This window comes from Petaurus breviceps, unplaced genomic scaffold (genome assembly GCF_028583685.1).
Source record: "Petaurus breviceps papuanus isolate PSGF00001 unplaced genomic scaffold, PetGlider_PUasm1.0 551, whole genome shotgun sequence".
NCBI classification, from domain to species: Eukaryota; Metazoa; Chordata; class Mammalia; order Diprotodontia; family Petauridae; genus Petaurus; species Petaurus breviceps.
This window is the reverse complement of record NW_027186372.1, coordinates 13,247,861-13,267,552: the sequence shown is the minus strand read 5'-3', so window position 1 is coordinate 13,267,552 and position 19,692 is coordinate 13,247,861. Positions and strand designations below refer to the sequence as shown.

Below are 19,692 nucleotides of genomic sequence, written 5' to 3'. Positions count from 1 at the left end.
TTTGTTATGTGATCACTGCAAGTCTCAGGGTCGGTTATGAATGCAGATTTGTCCTAGCTCGAAGGTCTCCCCTCCTTTTGCATATACAAGGATAGTTAACTGCACTTCTCTCCCTGGGGCCATGCAAAAATGCATGTTAGATTTGGGCTTTGGCACAAACTAAGTTCCACTCTGACTTTATTGACTGAAAGTGGCAGGGGAGGGGCAAGTGACACAGTCCTGATCCTAATCCTCTTCCACATTGCTGTTGCCTGAATGGGCTCTTCCATCATCTGCTCTAGAACCTTTTTGACCCCAGCCATATATTGAGCTCTGTGGCCTGGGATTGTTCTCTCCCTCTCTCTTCCTCCATCCTCCCCTGCTACTTACTGGGCTGCATGTAGTCTTCCATTTTCAAAGAAAAGCTAGATCTCTTCCTCCGGTCATGTATTGACAAGCCTGATCTTTGAAGATACCCTCTGCTCTTAGGTGCTGTCTCTACAAACACAAAGGAGCCTTGGCCTCCACGCTCACATTCTCTGACAGGGGATGAACAATTCTCTCAGAAGAGTTTCTGACATATTGATTGGCTTCTTGTCAGGTTGATCCTCTGTCAGCCAATGAGCACAGATAGTTTTAAGTGGCACCCAGCAGTGCTCCCATGAACCCTACTTTCTATTTCAGACAATCCCCATCTCTAGCTGATAATTTGCTAGGACGTGTAGGCTCCCAGCCCTTATGATTTGGGAGGAGATTCCCCATTTAACTATAACTGATATAACTCTATTTTCTTCTTGGTTTGGAGTTTGTTAGTGTCTATTTCAGAGCCCGCCTAGCATGATAACACAGTGGATCCTATAAGAAAATATTACCCTGACTCCAGTTCTTTTCCCTTATGGAGTTCCTTTGCTCCTCTGGCTGAAATCCCGGGTCTGTGTGTGGTCTGTCTGCCTGGCTACAGGGCTTTTTCAAGGCTCCATAAAAATACTATACAATTACTTGAAGAGCAGGTTGAGCATTTGGCCACTTATTGTGTTTCAAATGGCCAATTTCCGAAGCTACTGCCTGGAATTACACAAGCTTCTATCCCATGGTCCTTTCTCCATCCTGTCCTTACTGACCTGAAGGGCCCTGCTTTTCCAGCCCCAAATCCCTATAGAGCACAGTCTGTCAAGTCATGATAAATTGTACATTTTGGTTTTAGGTGGGGATAAGTAACCATTAGAGAGCAGGTCTCCTAAACTCATTTCATTTGTGACCCAAAGATGGTCTGAACTTGGACCTCCATAGATGAGTTTTTAGAACATTAAAACCTGAGACATCCTAACTCCCCAAAAAGTATTCATCTTCTCTGAAATGTGAGTTCAGTGAGGCTAATTTTCACCTTAAATTATGGAGTGATCAAGAATGAACATTTATAACTAGACTTACATCCACAATACTCTGTACATAGTGATTACTAGTGCTTTTTTCATTCATTAATTCATTTATTCACTCGTGCATACATGCATGCCTGTGTTCATACTTCCTGCCCTCCCAGTCCTAGCATGGTAGTGCTGTGACTCAAGTCAGATATATTTGCTGACATTTGAATAGGTATATGATTTCGTATTGATTGGAATCCAGGAGGGATGTTGATCTATGAGCTATCCTGAGATCCCTCCCCTATGAAAGGAAGATCTTTGGCTCCCATAATATATCAGGCTATCCAGAGTTTCCACAGAGATGTGTTTGGGTGAGCGTCAGTATGCCTCACACCCTAGGAAAGAACACTCTTATGACTCTCTCACCCAATTCTTTGAACTATAAGCAAGAGGGTGACAAGTGTGGGATGTGGCCAGTGTAAACCTTGAGTGTCAAAGCCACTCAAAAAAGTACTCTGGAGCAAGTATGCAAGCCACTTCCCTGCACTTTTGGGTTTTCACCATTGTCATTTCAACCCATCCTTCTTCATTCTGCCTTCAAGCCTGAAGTCTAGCCCTAACCAGAACTGTCCCCATTATTCAGGAAGGAAAACAGAGAAATCTAGCCAAAGAATGACTTTTGACATCAGGTACATATCCATTCAGTGGTGTAATGAGAACCTGGAGCCTGAGAGTCAGAAGGAGGTCCTTATCTCTAGACCACTTCCATATCTTTATCCTGAGGACAATTCTCTCCATGGGGCTGATTTTGTCTTTCACAAACAAGAGAACGAATGGAAGATCAAGACAAAAGTACAAATAAAAGCCTTTTTCTGACATCACACACACACACACACACACACACACACGAAGATTCATACCTTGAAATAATTCTCACTTATTTACTTAGCATCCAATTCAACAACAGAAATATGCCCAAACTTGAGTTTCCTTTCTGTTCTATTGCTTCCACGGGGGCACAGATCTTGTGCTTGGTTGATTTGGCTCTTTCTCTTCTTCCCATCTCCCTCTCATTTTCTTGTTTTTCTTAACACTTCTGAGAGCTGTCTCAGAAGTTGCTGGCATGCTCTGACCCCAACCCTTCTCACCTCAGCTACAGTTCTCTCGTTTTCAGTAGACTATTTTTTTTTTTGCCAAAGGATTCTGCAAGAGAACCTAGGACAACTGGAGGAAAGGGTCTGGGAGTAGTAGAAAATGCAACATCTCAAGCCAAGAAAAACTCTATGGTTCATAAATGCTTTCATTAGTTTAGTCATGAAAGATTGAAGGATTGGCTTGCTTCCCTTCCCTTCCCCAAAGTCAGCATGTCTTTAAATGAGAAGGTAAAATTCTTTAAAGGGAAGGTTCTTTACCCACCCCACTTCCTTTTTTTTAGTTAAAATTTTGCATTTTATTTTTTAATTACACATAAAATAATTTACAATTCATTTTTTAAAAATTTTGAGTTCTAAATTCTTTCCCTTGCCCTCTTTCCTCCTCTCTCCTTGAGAAGGCAAGCAATTTGATATAGATTATAACAAGTGCAGTTATGCAAAACATATTTCTGTATTAGCCATGTTTTGAAAGAAAGCACAGGACCCCCCCCCAAAAAAAAAGACAAAATAAAGAAAGTAAACGAAGTACACTTCAATCTACATTCAGACTCCATCATTTCTTTCTCTGGAGGCAGATAGCATTTTTCATCTGAAATCCTTCAGAATTGTCTTCCATTCTTCCCCCTTCTCCTCTCCCCCCACCTTTTCAGATTAAAGTTAGATTCTGATTAAGGCACAATGACTTAGCTAGAAGAAGACTCACGTTCAAATCTTACCACAGATGCTATGTACATAACCCTGGGCAAATCATTTGACCTCTTTCAGCTCAGTCTCCTGACTAATAAAAAAAAAACAGCTTCTTTTTCACAAGGTTATTGTGAAGATCGAATGAAATAATCTCTGGGAAGGGTTTTGCAATACTTAATTTTGTTCCATCATTTTCAGTTGTGTCTGACTCTTTGTGACCCCATTTGGGATTTTCTTGGCAAAGATACTGGAGTGAGTTTGCCATTTCCTTCTCCAGATCATTTTGCAGGTGAGGAAACTGAGACAAACAGGGTTATATGATTTGACCATGTCTGCACATTAGTGTCTGAGGCCAGATTTGAACTCAGGAAAATAAGTCTTCTGACTGAAGGCCCTTGATCTATCCACTTTAAACCTACAAACCTAGCTACTCCTTGCAATACTTAACACACCATGTAACTCAGTCAGCAGCATTTATTAAGCACTGTGCTGAGGACTGAAGATACAAAGAAATGCGAAAAAAAAAAAGCCCACAGTTACTACCCTTGAGAAACTCACATTCTAATGGGGGAGACAATATGTAAATAATTAGGTGCATAGATATTAGCAACATTATTAATAATATTACAGTCGATAGGACATGAGAAGATTGGCATCCTTCCCTTTGCCACATGGATCCTGTAGATGTGAAAAATCAAGGCTATTGACCTGGAGCTTTAACTGTACCTGGCACACCTGTGTCTAACTCAGGACAGAGAGAAATGTTCACCAAAACAACTGCATTGCATCTCTTGTGGGTCAAACAGATGGCTCCAGGTAAAACCTGATAACACAGTAATATCGTTTTTAAAAAATCATTTAAAAATAGCTAATTCCTTGCCTCCCCTCACCTGGTAATTACAAATCAGAAGCTATCGTTATCTCGAAGCAGCCACTCTTAGTTTTCATTTCCTGACCTCTGTGCTGTGAAAATATGTCATTATCTGAAGCAGTAGAATTTGGTCGCTTCGAGTAAGTGACCTACATATAACGTATAAACTGCATGAGAAAATTAGGTGTTACCTTGACAGAAAATGTACTGTAAATGTCACTTATTCTTATTAGTATTTATCATTTTTAGCACTTGGGCCCAGCACTTCAGAGTAATGTATAGAAAAACTATGAGGCCCTGAGATTGGAAAGTGTCTGAGATAAAAGACAGGTATTTAACCATAAAAACTCCACTGGTTTAAATCCCCCCACACAACTCTGAAGCTATATTGTTTGAAGATAGATTTTTAACCTTAATAGAATGCAGTATGACTTAACTGGGTAGTAGGCATGCAGAATTAATTGCTATGTGAGCAATTTCCTAAGCATTGTTAATTGCATTTCCTGTGGTTAATTGTTTCTCCCAGTCCCTGCATCAAAATCAGAACCTGTCTCAGTCAACAGACTTTTCTCCATGATGGGGCTGGGAAAGCAGCGACAGTGTTAACCTGTGTCCGGATAAAATGTAATACAGTTTTAGTGTGGCTATTGTCTGATAGAAAATATTCGGTAGAATTGTAAAATCCCTTTAAAAAAGGAAGGAGGGAGTTGGGTCAGGCGTCTGTTAGCCAAGGAATTTGAGAGAAAAGGGTGTTTTGGGGGGGCCGTAGGGAGACAGGAGGGGTATTACCTTCAACCCTGTCAAAAGGATAAGTTTAACAAAAGCAACAAACTAACAATCACTTCAGATGGATATGTTCTTGCTAAAATAATTGGAGAGTTCCCACAGAGTAACCAGGACGATCAAGTAGGCCCCTGTGTCAATCTAGAAGGTTAATACACACAGAGTGAAGAAAAGCCAGTATTCTCAAGGCCGTCTTGTTTCCTTAGCAGAGGAGAGCCAGTGAGACAGTTCTGTTCTCTGACTTTATCCTCTAGTGAAGTAAGAAAAAGTGTGTGTGTGTGTGTGTGTGTGTGCGCGTGCGTGCATGTGTACATGCATGCCCAAGTATGCTGTAGAGATAGTAGTTTCAAGAAGGTTGAAGGCACTTGGAACTTTGAAAAGAACAGGAATATTGAAAGAAAAGGCTTATTCACAATCTGGTGAAAGGTGGTACATTTAATAAAAAGTGAAAAGGAAAAGGAGATAAAGGAGGGGAGGGGACAATGGTAGACATTTAAAATGTCAACAGATGAAAATTGGTAGAAAGATAGGGTTTGAAATGGGCTTATGAAACCACTGGTGCAACTGTTGTCTTGGATGCAGCCTTCCCCCTCCTGACATTTCCAGTGTGGGACAATCAAGCTTTCAGAACTGATGTCAAAAGAAGTAGGGCCCCCTATAGAGATCTGGCACTGCACAATCCGATCAGGGCCATTTGCCCTAAATTTGAGAGAAAAACTTACAAATTAACTCTAAGACAATGGCATACTTTTTTTTTTGGCACCGTATTCCCTAAGGGAACAATGTCAGTAGCTCAGTAGTAGCCCGCCCCACGAAGCATCCTTGGTCTTCCTTCTCTGGAATTGTTTAGGAAATCTTGGCCTCCTTGTCTTCCTTCTCCCAGGTGTCTCTTTTAGGCCTTTCACTTTGAGACATCGTAAGATGTGGAGCAGCTAAAAGAAGCCGCACTCTGCCCATCTCTGTGGCAAGCTGTTCTGGATGTCTCCTCCATAAAATGGATTTACCTGAAAAAGGCTACTGGCACTCCCCTCGTGACATTTCTAGTTCTGAATTATATATTTATATTTCATTACTTTGTCTCTCCTGCAGCAATGCATCTGCTCGGACTCAATTGGCAACTACAGCCGGCAGATGGACACACCTTTAACAATGGGATAAGGACCGGATTACCAGGAAACGATGATGTGGTAACATTGCCATCTGGAGGCAAAGGTGAGGTTACAGCTGCTGCTTGCCCTCTTAAGGTCACAGGAATTCAGAGCTCTTGCCAGCCATTCAGTTTTTAATCCAAATTTTGGAAGGTATGCAAAAAAATGCATTTGATGGTCTTTTGTAAGTGCCCACATTAAATGCTGTTTGCTGTTCCTGTTTGTTTGCTATGTTTGGCTGCATTAATTCCGTGCTGGCTCTTTGCCCACATACAGCAATGTGCACACCTCCACTATCTACATTGATTGGCACAGCCCTTCAGCTACTTGAAGGAATCAAAAGGACGAAGCAGCAGCAGCAACAGCAACAGCAGCAGAGGCCTGAGCAGCAGCAGCAGCAGCAATAGTGGTAGCAGGGAAAGGACACTTATCAGAGGAGAGAGCAGCAAACACTTGTATGTTGTTGTGGTAGAGACCTCTCCCACTAGGAGAGATTCAGTATCCCTGGGGACAAGGCAAAGCCTGGCTCGGCTCGAAAGAGGAAAAGTAGTGGCTGTTCAGTCTTCAGAGAAAATAGCAAGGAGTTTTGACAACTAGCTAACAAAGCTTCCCTTCTTATAATAGCAAGGGGACAAAAGAAATGTTTATTGAAGCAATCAGGCACCATATTCTTCTAGAGAGAAAATAGGTGCTAACAAGGTGCTAAAAGGGGAGAGGAAAAGCAAAAAGAGAAGGGGGGGGGTTGTAGTGAAGAGGGAAGATTGTAAGGAATGGAGACATGAAATAATTAAAAGAAACAACAGAAAATACCACATTTAACCAGCTGGTACATTGCACATTTAATTCAGGATCAAAATAATAAATATGTAATGTTACTGTTAGGAGTTTCTCTAGCTACAAAATTTATACTCTGCCCCTTGGCATAAACAAATAATACTAATAATAACTACTTCTGTAATAATTGACATAAGGCAGCAGTAAGTGGAGAACTGACCTTAGAGTTCAGGAGATCGTGGATTTAAATCCTACCTCAGGCACATTCTGGCTATGTGACCCTGGACAAGTCATCTACCCTCCAAATGTCCCAGGCAGCTCTCTAAGATTATAAATTATGGAAGACCTTGTGATTTGCATTTGTAAGGAGTTTCCTTCCTGGGAACTCCCAATACTTATGAAATCTCAGATTCAGATAAAACATGAATATATATGTGTGTGCATGTATACATACATATACACACATTTATACATATATGTATACACACATAAAACAGTCATCGTGGCTTCATCAAGAACAAGTGTATCAAACCTACCAAGTTTCCTTTTTTGACATAAATACAAACCAAATAGATCAAAGGAATTCTGTATATACATTTTTACCTGGAGATAAAAACATCTCATATTTGTCCTGTGGGAAGGATGAAGTGATGTGCACTAGATGACAATGTGGTTAGACTCTGGGTCTGGGTGCAAATTGTGCTTGTTAATTGCTCAATATCATCTCAATGAGAGGTCTCTAGTGAAACTCCCCTAGGATCTGTGCTTGATGCTGGTTCACTTTCTTATCAGTTCCTTGTGTAAAGAAGCTAAAATGCCTATCACATGACACCAGGGCAACAGGCATACTTGGCACAGTGGATGACAGATTTGGGATCCAGAAAGAGTTTGGCTAGAGCATCAGACTGACTTTAATAAGATCAACTTAAATGAGTATAAATGTAAAGTCTTACATTTGGGTTCAAAAAATCAATTTCCCAAATACAGACTGGGGGAGGCATGATTTGACAGAAGTTGGCCAGGAAGAGAAATCTGGGTGGGTTTAGTGGAATGCAAGCTCAACAGAATTATCAGTGTGATGTGGCAGCCCAAGAAACTAGTGTGATGTCAGGCAGGGTTGAGATGCATAACATCTGGAGTATTGTGTTCAGTTCTAGGAACCGCAGAGTCTATCAAGAGCATTTGATAAGCTAGCAAGTGTACCAGTGGATAGCAACCAGACTGGTGAAGGCGTTTGAGTCCAAGTTGTATGAGAATTGGTTATAAAATAAAGGATATTCAGCCTAGAGGAAAGAAGACTCAGTAGAGTATATATGGTGGCTACCTTCAAGTATTTGACAGGATGTCACTTGGAAGAAGTTGGGGAAAGAGTTATTGCTCCAGAGGGCAGAATCAGGAACATTAGGTGGAAATTGGAAAGAACTAAATTGAGATTTGGTGGGGCTGGGGACATGCAATGAAGGGAGGGAGGTGGGTTTGCAGGACTTCTAACAATTAGAGCTGTCTAAAAGTGCAATGGACTGTTTTGAAAGGTGATAAGTACTCCCTCCCCCCCCCCCCACATTGGAGGTCTTCAGAGACCTGTCTGTACTCTTATAGTAGGAATTCCTTTCAGTTGTACTTTAGACTAGCTAACTCCTGAGGCCTCTTTCAGCTCTATAATTCTGTGATACATGTATGCATGCCATGCACGAACTCCAGCACATGCACGGACACACACACACACACACACAGCAAACCAAACCATGTTTACATAGCATTTTAAAATTTGCAAATACTTTAACCCATTTGATTTTCATCAGTCTTGGGAGGTAGGTACTATAGGCATTGTTAACTCTATTTTACAGGTAAGGAAAATGAGGCCTCAGAGGTCTTAAGAAATTTGCCCAGGGTCACATAATAAGTAAGTATCAGATCTCTGCCTTACTCAAGTCAAATGTTCTTTCCACGGAAGCATGCCACCTCTAATTAACCGTATACCTTCTATTGTTCACTAGAAGGAGGATTTAAAGATAGCTGTTACTTAAAAAATATAGAAAAATTTTCTTCTGAGCCTATAATATTCATAAGAAAATAATATTACTTTATCTGGTGGTCTTTGGAAAACATCTTGGAGCTTTTTTTAAACTATTGTATTAGAATCCCAAGACTGGAAGGCATCATATGCTTTACTCCCATTCCTTTAGGTCAGGTAAGACTGATAGTTAAAAAGGTACTCAAAAGGGATTTCATGGTTTTCTGCCACAGAGAATTTCATTGATCTTCCAAGACTTACTTGCTAATATTGCTTAAATTTCTTCTCATTGTTGTAAAAAATGGTAAGACTTTTGGTAAAGAAAGGGAGACTTTTTGTGTATTTTCATTGCTTTTTTTCTTTTAATCTTAGAGTTAACAATAGGTATCCTCCACTGCCAGTTTTATTTAACATTTTCATAAATGATTTGAAGTGGATTACAGCATGAAATCTTTAAGTTTTTACATGACACTAAACACTTATATGTATTCAAATGTAAATCTGCAATAGAAAGAAAAACTTATACTTCTTCCATTTTGGAAGATTAAAAATAAGTCAGTCAGTTAAAAAGCATTTATCAAATGCCTAGTATGTGATAAATGGCAGCTAGGTGCCACAGTGAATAGAGTTCTTGGCCTAAAGTCAGGAAGACTCATCTTCCTGAATTCAAATCTGTGTGACGCTGGACAGGTCAGTTAATGGTTTGTCTCAGTTTCCTCATCTGCAAAATTAGATAAGGAAGGAAATGGCGTATCTTTGCCAAGAAGAACCCAAAAGGAGTCTCAAAGAGTTGGACACATCTAAAAGGACTGACCATTGCACTAAGCACTGGAAAATATGAAGAAACATAAGGAAAAATGAAAAATATGGGAAAATATGTTCAAAAGTTATAAAATTAATTGGATAGCACAAATGTAGACCTTTTCATTGATTCTCCAAGAGCTTCTCTATCTGCCTACCTCTCTCATACCATTATCATACCTTTGAAAAGGTGTACTGACTATAATATAATATAAACTACATTTATATGTTTTCTGTTGGCAAAAATAGAACTATATACCCCAATATACTTTTCATGAACCGCTTAAAAAATAGATCCAAATTTTGTTTAACCTGAGTAACTAAAGTTATTTACTATTTCTGATTTTTTTTTCAGCTGCTTTCCTTAAATATTTTTTCTAACCTTGTGTTTTAAACCACTTCAAATTCTTTGGAAAGTTTGTGGGAATATAAGTCGTATATCTTATGTGTTAAATGTGTGTACATATGATGGATTGCAATGTGTAGGTCTGGAGAAAATTTGGTACTGATGAGTTCATCGGTCCTTTTAAGTATTTGAATGCATGCATAAACTTATATAGTCAAGTCAACATGTACCAGGCATCATACAAAGTATCAAGGATACAAATAAAGGCAAAAAATCTCAAGGAGCTCACAATCTAATGTAGGAAACACCATGTAAACAACTATGCACAAACAAAGTATACAGAATAAGTGGGAAATTATCAAGAGAGGGAAGGTACTAGAATTAAGGAGTATCAGGAAAGACTTCCTGTAGAAGATGAGGTTTTAGTGTAATTCGAAGGAAGTCAGTGGTGGGACGACCCTGGCAAACCCCCTTAATAGTGCAAAGAATACATCTTTCAGTAGTGGCCTTGCTGAAGGCCTTTGCATTTAGCATAGCAGCGTTTAATACTACTCTCACCATCCTATTTCCCCCAAGGTAGAAAGTAGTCTAAACCTTTTCTGAAATCGTCTCTGCCAAAAAAAAAGGGATGTCAAATATTTACATTAACAAAGGGACTTTCTGTTGGAAAAGCCTCGTTTGTTTGTTTTCATACATGAACGTGGCATGCTTGAGGAAATGTTAAGTAAGTCCCATACTTTGCTAGATTTAATGTTTTCAAAATGCAAAGCAATATTTATACATTTTTTATCGAACTGTACACCCGAAGCAGCTTGTGGTATAGAGAGACCTAGCCTCAAAGCTAGAAAGACCTGAGATTAAACCCTGCCTCTGGGATATGTTCATTGTGTGCCCCTGGGCAAGTCGGTTAACCTCTTGGTGCCCTCCACTTGGGTCACACTTGAGAGGGCCACATACTGACTTAGAAAACCACAAATTACCATTATCTATGTTGTATTTTTTTTTAATTTTATTTATTTTGTTAAACATTTCCCAATTGCATTTTAATCTAGCAGGCACTTTTCTGGCTTCAGGCCCCAAGTTTGACACCTCTGCTGTAGATGACTGTTGAAGATTATTAAATTCAGAAAAGATGCCAGCTTCCATCGGGAGAAGAAGTTTCCTTCCTAAGTTGTTCCCTATTCTTATCCCTATACCCTTGACAACAGGGGCATTCATGTGATGACAGGAACATTAGAAGCAGCTTGGCCCTGGGGCAGCTAGGTGTCACAGTAGATAGAGCACTAGGCCTGGAGTTAGGAAGATTCGTCTTCCTGAGTTCAAATTTGGCCCCAGACACTTTGTATCTGTGTGACCCTGGGCAAGTCAGTTAACCCCGATTACCTCCAAAAAAAAAAAAAAAAACTTGGCATTTAAATTAAACAACAAAAAGCCCTAGCCCAATATAATAAAAACTTTATTCTAGATCTCCAAATAGAATCATGCCAGAGACTAAGTGTTTCAGTATCCTTTTTTAAGTATAAAAGTTTAGAATCTAAAGTGCCTGGAAGAGCTTTGGTATTTCCAGCAAACCTTCAAGAAAAGACTCAAGGTGAATTGGTTTATCCACTGACCACCCTCATCCTCCCCCACCCCCATTCTATATGTTTAGATAACCTGAATCAATTCCTATTGATTACTTATCTAGTGTTTCAAAGAGGCAATCAAGATATATTGGCAATAAGTTAATTAAATAACTCCCCCCTCCATTTTATGTAATATACAATAATCCTTCACTCCCATAATGTTTTAATCAAGCTACACCAGTATTGCCAGAGAGGTTAATCTTATTAAGCAATTACTGAATAAGTATCCTGCAGAAGCAAATTAAAATGTAAGCAAAATAGAGCCATGTGAGCCCCATGTAAGATGCACATCGATAGAGATTTCATTACCTGGTCTTTAGGAATGTTTACACTCTTCAGGTTTGGAAACGAATCTAATAGACAGAACAACCCACACACCCTGATGTGTTAGTGGAAACAAAGCACTTGATTAATTACTTGGAAGGGAATATGTTCTTTGGGCTTTCTGTTTCTCTCCTCTCTTCATTCCTTTTTTCTTTTGTTTTGTTTGGTTGCTATTGTTTTGCATGTTTTCCCTCTCCAATTAACTCTTAACACGGTTGCTTGCTGTGTCAGATCTCAGAAGAAAAAGCACGTGCTATTAGAATTGGTGACCATTACGTGTATTTCTTGATAAAATGAAATGAATTCATACATCTTCACTGTAAAGGATCCAAGACTATGGGAGCCTTCAGATGCAGTGTCCAGGAGGACTTTGTGAGCTAGTTGGGTGACACAGGAAGGGAAAGTTGTTTTGGTTTTGTTTTTTTGTGAGGGAAGAGGAAAAATTGGGCAGAGAGTACAGAGAGAAGGCCCATGAAGACAAAAGAGAGGTGCAAATGTATGGAAAATTCAAAAAAAGTGTGAGGTAAACAAATTATAAAACAAAATGGCACTTTAAGTTAGAATTCTGTGGGCTTAAGATATATCTCAAGATCTTTAACTCTTTTCAAATTCACCTGGTCCTCTTTACCCTGAATAGATGCTTTTTTTGAGTCCCAGAACCACAGTAAGTATAATATAACACTATAAAAAACAACAACTTCCCTTTGCCTCAGTTCCTCCACCTGACTGAATTAGCAATATAATATATTCCAAAATTTATCATTGAAAGATTTTGTGTTGATATGAGCATTTTAATCATGGCAAAAGTCACTTAAAATGTTCTGAAGAAAAAATTTGAAATATTTTCCCAAAACTACTCTTAGAGATGGATAATGATGGTTATGCCTTAGTCTTTTTTTTTTTTGGCTTTCTAAAGACTAAATTAATCAGATACAAAGGCTTCTCCCAAGCATTTATTTGAGGTCAGCGGGGAATTGGGGAGTCCATCTCAAAAGGTCTTGTATTGCTGAACAAGCTTGACTATTCCCCACCCCATTCTTCATCCTTCTCTAGCTTGGGCTCCATCAATGCCAGCTTGTCTGTTTTAAGCCCCCTACTTTCTCGGTTTATAACTCAGCTGTAAACATTTATTTGTGCCTGGAGCACATTTCTTTCCTACCCTTTGAAAAAAAATCAGAATTTCCAGATGGTATGCAAGTTGGAAGGAAAAAATGGCAAAGACTGTTATTCTGTTTAGAAACATGTTTTTCTACACTTGCCCTTTCAGCAAAAACTTCATAATGATTTTTACTAGTTTGGCATAGTGTACAGAATTAGGAGCCAGATTAGCAGGGTGGTTTGTCATGGCTCCTCTGGATCCTTCCTATCAGCCTCCAAATGAACACAGGGCAGGATCTCAGAACAATCATACCCCCCACCATGTTCTGTTACAACCAGAATCCCAGAGAGAACCAGGGGTCTCTGCCCCTTAGACCACTGTCACACACAGCACACACTGAGACCTCTTTGAGGTAGGTAGCTTAATGGTCTACAGAGTCAAAGCAAACTCCCTCCTCCCTCAATTTCAATGGAATTTTGTTGTTTTACCATTCATAGTCAAGGAGATCACCTTTAGTGAGATGCTGTGGTGAATCTCAGGTTTCATATTGCCCACTTAGGGACCATTTTTTGAGTTAGAAAGGTCTCCTAAGTGGGGAGTATCATTGTTCTTGGTTATTGTTGTTTAATTTGGGGGGACTGGACATGTGGTTTCATAGGTGAGAAACTCCCTCTTTTAATGCAGAATAGCTGTTGCTCTGTGATTTATAATCTCAGAGAGTTTCTTAGGCCCAGTGAGTTCGGTGACTTGGCCAGTGTCACAGCCAATATTGATCAGCAGCAGGATTTGAGCTCCTGTCTTCCTGATTGTGAAGCCAGGACTCAATCTATTATGCCATGCTGCCCATCTCTGATGTTGGTGTTATCGATGTTATTAGTTCTGTTTCTCTATAATATTTGTCTATGCCCCAGGGTGATTTTTCCCTCCTCCTTCTCTTTTCCTCCCAGTGGAGGCTGGATGGCAGGTGTGAAAATCCTGACTGCCCAAAGTCTCATCTCTGATTCAACTTGGATCCTCTGAATGAATAAAACCAGTATTCCCTGGCCCATGAAAAGTGTAAATGTTTGTTCATAATTCATAAGCAGAAGAGTTTACCATTTTGCCCAAGGGCACAAAGTGGGATTTTTAAAAAGGGATGGGAGACTAAATTCAGTCACTAATTTGAAAATAAGAAAGCTGGAAAGATCGGACCACCCTTCATATATAATCTGAATGCCAACACACAAGAATAATAATGATCCCAAGGATGATAAAGCTCCTGGTGACCAAATGAGCCATGAGTCTTTGCTGAGAATTTTGTTGGAAGTCAAGGGTGACTTGGAAACCTGGGTTCTGTATTGTTTCTGCTGTCTTTATATAAACTGGGTCCCTGGGTAGTGAAGCACTGGACCTCGAGAGGTTCTGTGCAGTCATCTCCCGGTTAAACTGAACTCACAGATGACTGTCCTGATTTCCAAATAAATGGAAACGAGGTGTAATGACTGAAGCAATATTCTGAATTCAACTTTATTTGCAGTAGATAAAAATATGTGAGGTGGAATAATCTGTGTAGCAGATTTATGCTGAAGAGCCCTCTGAGTTCTGTTAAGTTTAAAAAGTATTAATATAAGGCTTCATTTTCATGTCATGAATATGGCTCCCTTTCCTTATCACTTGTTTGGGAGATAATTTCACTGTTTCTGTAAATGAATTATGGCAACATTTTCTGAAATGATTAGTTCCTAATGTGAATATGGAAGGCTGTCATTTTTCTCATCATCAGTCTTACTTAACTGGGTGAAGTTTTAGGTACATGTTTCTGAAATGGGCAATATCTCCAAATTTACATGAGCAATCTTCCGTGGAGTTATAGAGTTGGACTGCCCTGGAAAATTGATCATTAGTGTTGCCTTTAAAAAACCTGCAGATCTAATCTTCAAGCCAATGATGAACCATCCAGAAGCATCATTCCTTAAGCATCTTCTAAGGGTGAAGTGATTATCATCTTCCAAATGTTCTCTTCACTGCTTCCAGTTATAATAACTAGCAGAGGAAAGTGGACTGTATAGTGTCCAGAGTCCTAGATGAGACCTAGGGAGTGTGAGTTAAGTTCAGTCGTAGTGCTTAGTACACTCTCCTCTGTTATTAAAGTTATTTAAATAATCACTTCAGTTCAAAAATTGCCAAATCTGTTTTTGACTACACTGACTCTTATATGGCACACTTAGGTGGCACAGTGGATGGAGTTAGGACGACTCATCTTGAGTTCTTCCTGGTTTTTTACAATTGCTAGCTGTGTGACCCTGAGCAAGTCACAAACCCCGTTTGCCTCAGTTCCTCATATATAAAATGAACTGGAGAAGGAAATAGCAAAGCACTCCAGTATCTTTGCCAAGAGAATATCCCAAATGGGGTCATAAAGAGTCATATACAGCTGAGCAAAAGCGAATTCTAATTTACTTCATGGGAAATGTACTCTGACCAATCACTAAAAAGGAAAAAGGATGACCTTTGCTAATTATTTCATTCATACATTCATGCACATACTTATACATACATGCTCAGAGAGGATGCTTACTAACTCAGCTTGGTTAGCCAGTGATTTAGGAGAGTCACCGGATTATAGAGCCGAGAGACCTGGAACGTTTGGTTTAACCTCTTCATTTTACTGATGATGAAACAGGTTCAGAAGTGGTTTGTTTTTTTTTTACACAGCTAGTTATGGCAGAAGCAGGAATCCAGTCACAGAATCTGTGAACTAAAAGTCAAGATGTTTCCTTTTTGTCTTTGTATTACTAAGGCCTACTGCAATACCTGACACAAAACAGGTGCTTAAAAATTTTGATTAATTGATTGATCTCAGCAGACCTTCTAATCAAATCTTTATTCAGCAAAATAAAATCCCACTATCAAGCAGCAAGCATTTATTAAGTACCTACTATGAACCAGGCACTGTGACAATCAATCATAAATAAACCTTTATTAAGCACGTACTGTGTGCCAGGCACTGTGAGAGTTAATAGTCAGTAAACATTTATTAAGCACGTTCTGTGTACCAGGCACTGTGCTGTGTAGTGGGTAGACTTTGGGGATACAGATACAGTAAAATAAAACAATACCTACTCTCAAGAAGCATATTGTTATTGGGAAAGCAACATGTGCATATAAAAGGACAAAGTAAATACAAGGTGGTCAGGGAGAAAGAGCCCTAGAAGCAAGGGGATCAAGAACAGATTAGTGTCAAATGTAGTACCTGGAATGTATCTTAAAGGAAGTGAGGGATTTTGTGAGACAGAGGTGAGGAGCAATGCATCCCAAGTATGAACAAAGGCACAAATCCAAGAGAATGAGCGCCATCTGAGCTGGCCAGTAAAGGGAGAGATGTGTAGTGAAGCTGGCAAGGCAAGCTGGGCATGGGCTGTGAAGGACTTCAAAAGCCAGAGTGGGTTATATTTTCTCTTAGCTGCAATAGGTGGCTACCTACCTATTGCATTTATTTATTGAGTAAGAGAAAACCGTAGACATGGCTGAACCTAAGGGAAACGACTGTCATCTAGGTAGAGGACAGACTTGAGGCAAGGAAACTAGTTAGGAGGCTCTTGCAATTGTGTAGGTAATAGGTGGTGGTTGGTTGCTGTCCTTCCTTCTCAAAGCAGACCAAAATGACATCACTATGTTAGAGTCAAGTTACAATGCATCCAGCTATGCATCATATCGATACGTCTCAATACGATAGGCCATTGTTTGTCCTTCATCTTCGTGGCGTCAGGGAAACGATGACAAAACTTGCAGATGACTTTGATTTGAGTGAAGGAGGGCTGTACAAGGTCACTGGCCTCACTTTCTCCCCCAGACCCATCTGGGCCCAGTGACCAGATAGTCATCAGGATGACTGGAGATGACCAATGACATACAACAGGCAATGAGGACCCAAACCCAAAGGTTCTAGCTTTCTGAGTCAAGAGAAGGGGTTGGATATAAGACATTTTGCAGATAATACAAATAGCAAGATTTGACAATTACTTACAGACATGTAGGGGAGGGAGGGAGAGAAGAGAGTGAGGCATCATGGATGGCTCTGAGCTTACTAATCAGGGAGACTAGAAGAAGGGTGAAGCCTTCAAAAGAAATAGGGAAATTTGGAAGAAAGGTGGGTTTTGTGTGAATGACAACAAGTTCTGTTTTGGACTGTTGAAATTGAAGTTTTCTGGGATATTCAGTTTGATATGTCCAGTAAGACAATTGGTGTGGCACTGGAGTTCAAGAAAGGGATGTGGGCTCTAACATACAAAAGTGGTTCTGTGACTTTTGCTTGGAGACCTCCATTAAGGAGGAGACTGCAGCCCTCCAAGGCAGCCTGTTCCTCTCCAGAAGGGCTCTAATGTTTAGGATTCAAGGTTAAATTTGCCTCCTTGAAACTTCAACCTATTTTTTCTCATTAAACCCTTTGGGGGCCACACAGAACAAGTATAATCCCTCTTCTGTATGAAAAGTCCTTGAAGGCAGCCATCATATCCCTCCCTTAGCCTTCTCTTCTCCAAGTTAAATGTCCCCAGCAACTTCAACCACATCATGCTTCACAATACCCCCTCTATAGGTCTATTTGCTGTTATGCAGTGAAATAGATAAAGCACTAGACTTGCAATCAGGAAGACCTGGGTTCACATCCAACCTCACATCAACCTCAGACATTGGTTAGCTGTGTGATTCTGGGGAAATCACTTACACTCTCTGTGCCTCAGTTTCCTCAGCTGTAAAACAGGGATAATAGTGCCTACCTCACAGAGTTTTATCCTAGAGGATAAGATGAGATAATATTTGTGAAGCGGACTATATAAGTGCTAGCATTATAATCATTATTATTAATAGTATTATTATTATTCTTCCTGTTTTCCATCTGCTGTCTCCATACCATTATACTGATGGTCCCCTGTGCCATTAATGTTATTCTCTTTTACCTATACCTCTTAATTTCCATAACTTTCTTCAAGATTCAGCTTCAATCCCACCATCTGCAGGAGGCCCTTCTACGTGTCCCCAGGTCTCCTTGCCTTCCCCTCCAAAGTTACTTCCCAGTGACTCTGTATATGTCTTGCATGTTTCATGCATTTATCTCCTCCATTGGAATGTGAAATCCTGCTGGCCAGGACTGGTTTTTTCTGTCTTAACACAGCTTAACACATCATGGGTACTTAATAAATCCCTTTGGATTAGCTGATTGAATATAACTTGGGTGCCTCAGTAACCTAGGAAGTCCTACGGCAGAGGCAGTAACAGTATAGTAGTAACAGTTCTCAACGTGAATCAGAAAGACCTAGTTTCAGATTCTGCCTGAGATACTTATAAACCATGTGAGCCTAGGGACAAATATCATAACCATTCTGAGCAGTAGCTTATTCATCTGACAAAATGAGTTTAATTCCTATAGTATTTAATTTTCAAATTTGTCATGAGGATTAATGTGATAACATGTAAAGTGCTTTGGAAAATTTTTAAGTGCTATGTAAATGAAATTATTCTTGTTATTATTAATTATTATGATTAAAAAGATAATTAGTGTTGTCGATAAGAAGCAGGCTTTAGAATCAAAGAGACCCGGATTCAGATTCTATCACCTTACACTTACACGTTGTATGACTCTGGTCAAGTCACTTAAACAGGAAGACTTCAGTTGAAATCCAGCCTTAGGCACTTACTAGCTGTGTGACCCTAGGCAAGTCACTTGACCCCTGTTTGCCTCAGTTTCCTCATCTCTAAAATGGAGATAATAATAGCACCTACCTGTTAGGGTTGTTGTCAGCATTAAATGAGATAGTGCCTGATGCATAGTAAGCACTATATACACATTAGTGATGATGATGATGATGATGATGATGATGATGATGATGACGACTTAACTTCCCAATACCCCAGGCAACTCTAAGACTGATTTAGAAAGCAATTGCTTATCTGCATCGGGAAAAGGGGTTTTCTCTAGAGGAATTCCTTACACGAACAATAAATGGAACTAAAAGAAATACATAGGATACACATGTATACAATACAATAATGTCAGATCTTTAGATTGTAAGCTCCTCAAGGGCAGGAACTGTCTTTTGCCTCTTTTTGTATCTCCAGTGCTTAACAAAGTACCTGGCACATAGTAGGGGCTTAATAAATGCTGATTGAGTGAGTGAGTGAAATATTGCTTACTTTTTAGACAATAAATTCTAGTCTTCGAGTTGCTTGGGGCACTGAAAATGTCAGTGACCTGGCCAGGGTCACACAAATGTTTCTAGGTTAATGTCATGATCATATCTTTCTCTCTAGAGCTTGATCAACACATACATATATAATATCCCAGGGAAACTAAGTAAGAAATAGCTATATTAGGTAGAAAAGGGTCTGATCAGAGGAAAACTCTGTGAGTCTCTGTGAAGCAGATGTGGTTATTGAAAAGGTAAAGATTTACACCCTGGTAGTGGCAGATTATTTCCTGGGGTTACTTTTCCAAAGTTGAAGTAAATTAAAATAGGATGGGATAACATTACTGTCTAAAAAGTAAGCAATGTTTTGACACTGGGGATTCATCTGATTTTTTTCCTAAGCAACCGCTCCTAGGGAGGTTGGCTCTTTGTCTCACAGCCCACAGCACCGGCATTTGGCTTGACATTATCATAATCCAGTATATTTCTCTTGTAGCTCGACTTGTTTGATCTCATTTTCTTCTCTCTCTCTCTCTCTCTCTCTCTCTCTCTCTCTCTC

The 19,692-nt window shown here is 39.7% G+C and overlaps 1 protein-coding gene across 7 annotated transcripts in view; it reads left to right on the top strand.

Moving 5' to 3' along the window:
• TENM2 (teneurin transmembrane protein 2) overlaps nucleotides 1-19,692 on the top strand; it is a 417,254-nt gene that overhangs the window by 225,247 nt on the left and 172,315 nt on the right. For 6 of the 7 annotated variants that reach the window (XM_069102414.1, XM_069102411.1, XM_069102410.1 and 3 more), the window contains exon 5: nucleotides 5,928-6,050. The exons of the other annotated variant lie outside the window; for it this stretch is intronic. In XM_069102414.1, the coding sequence (XP_068958515.1) occupies nucleotides 5,928-6,050 (123 nt within the window). The remainder of the gene's footprint in view (nucleotides 1-5,927; nucleotides 6,051-19,692) is intronic. 7 annotated transcript variants of the gene reach the window in all.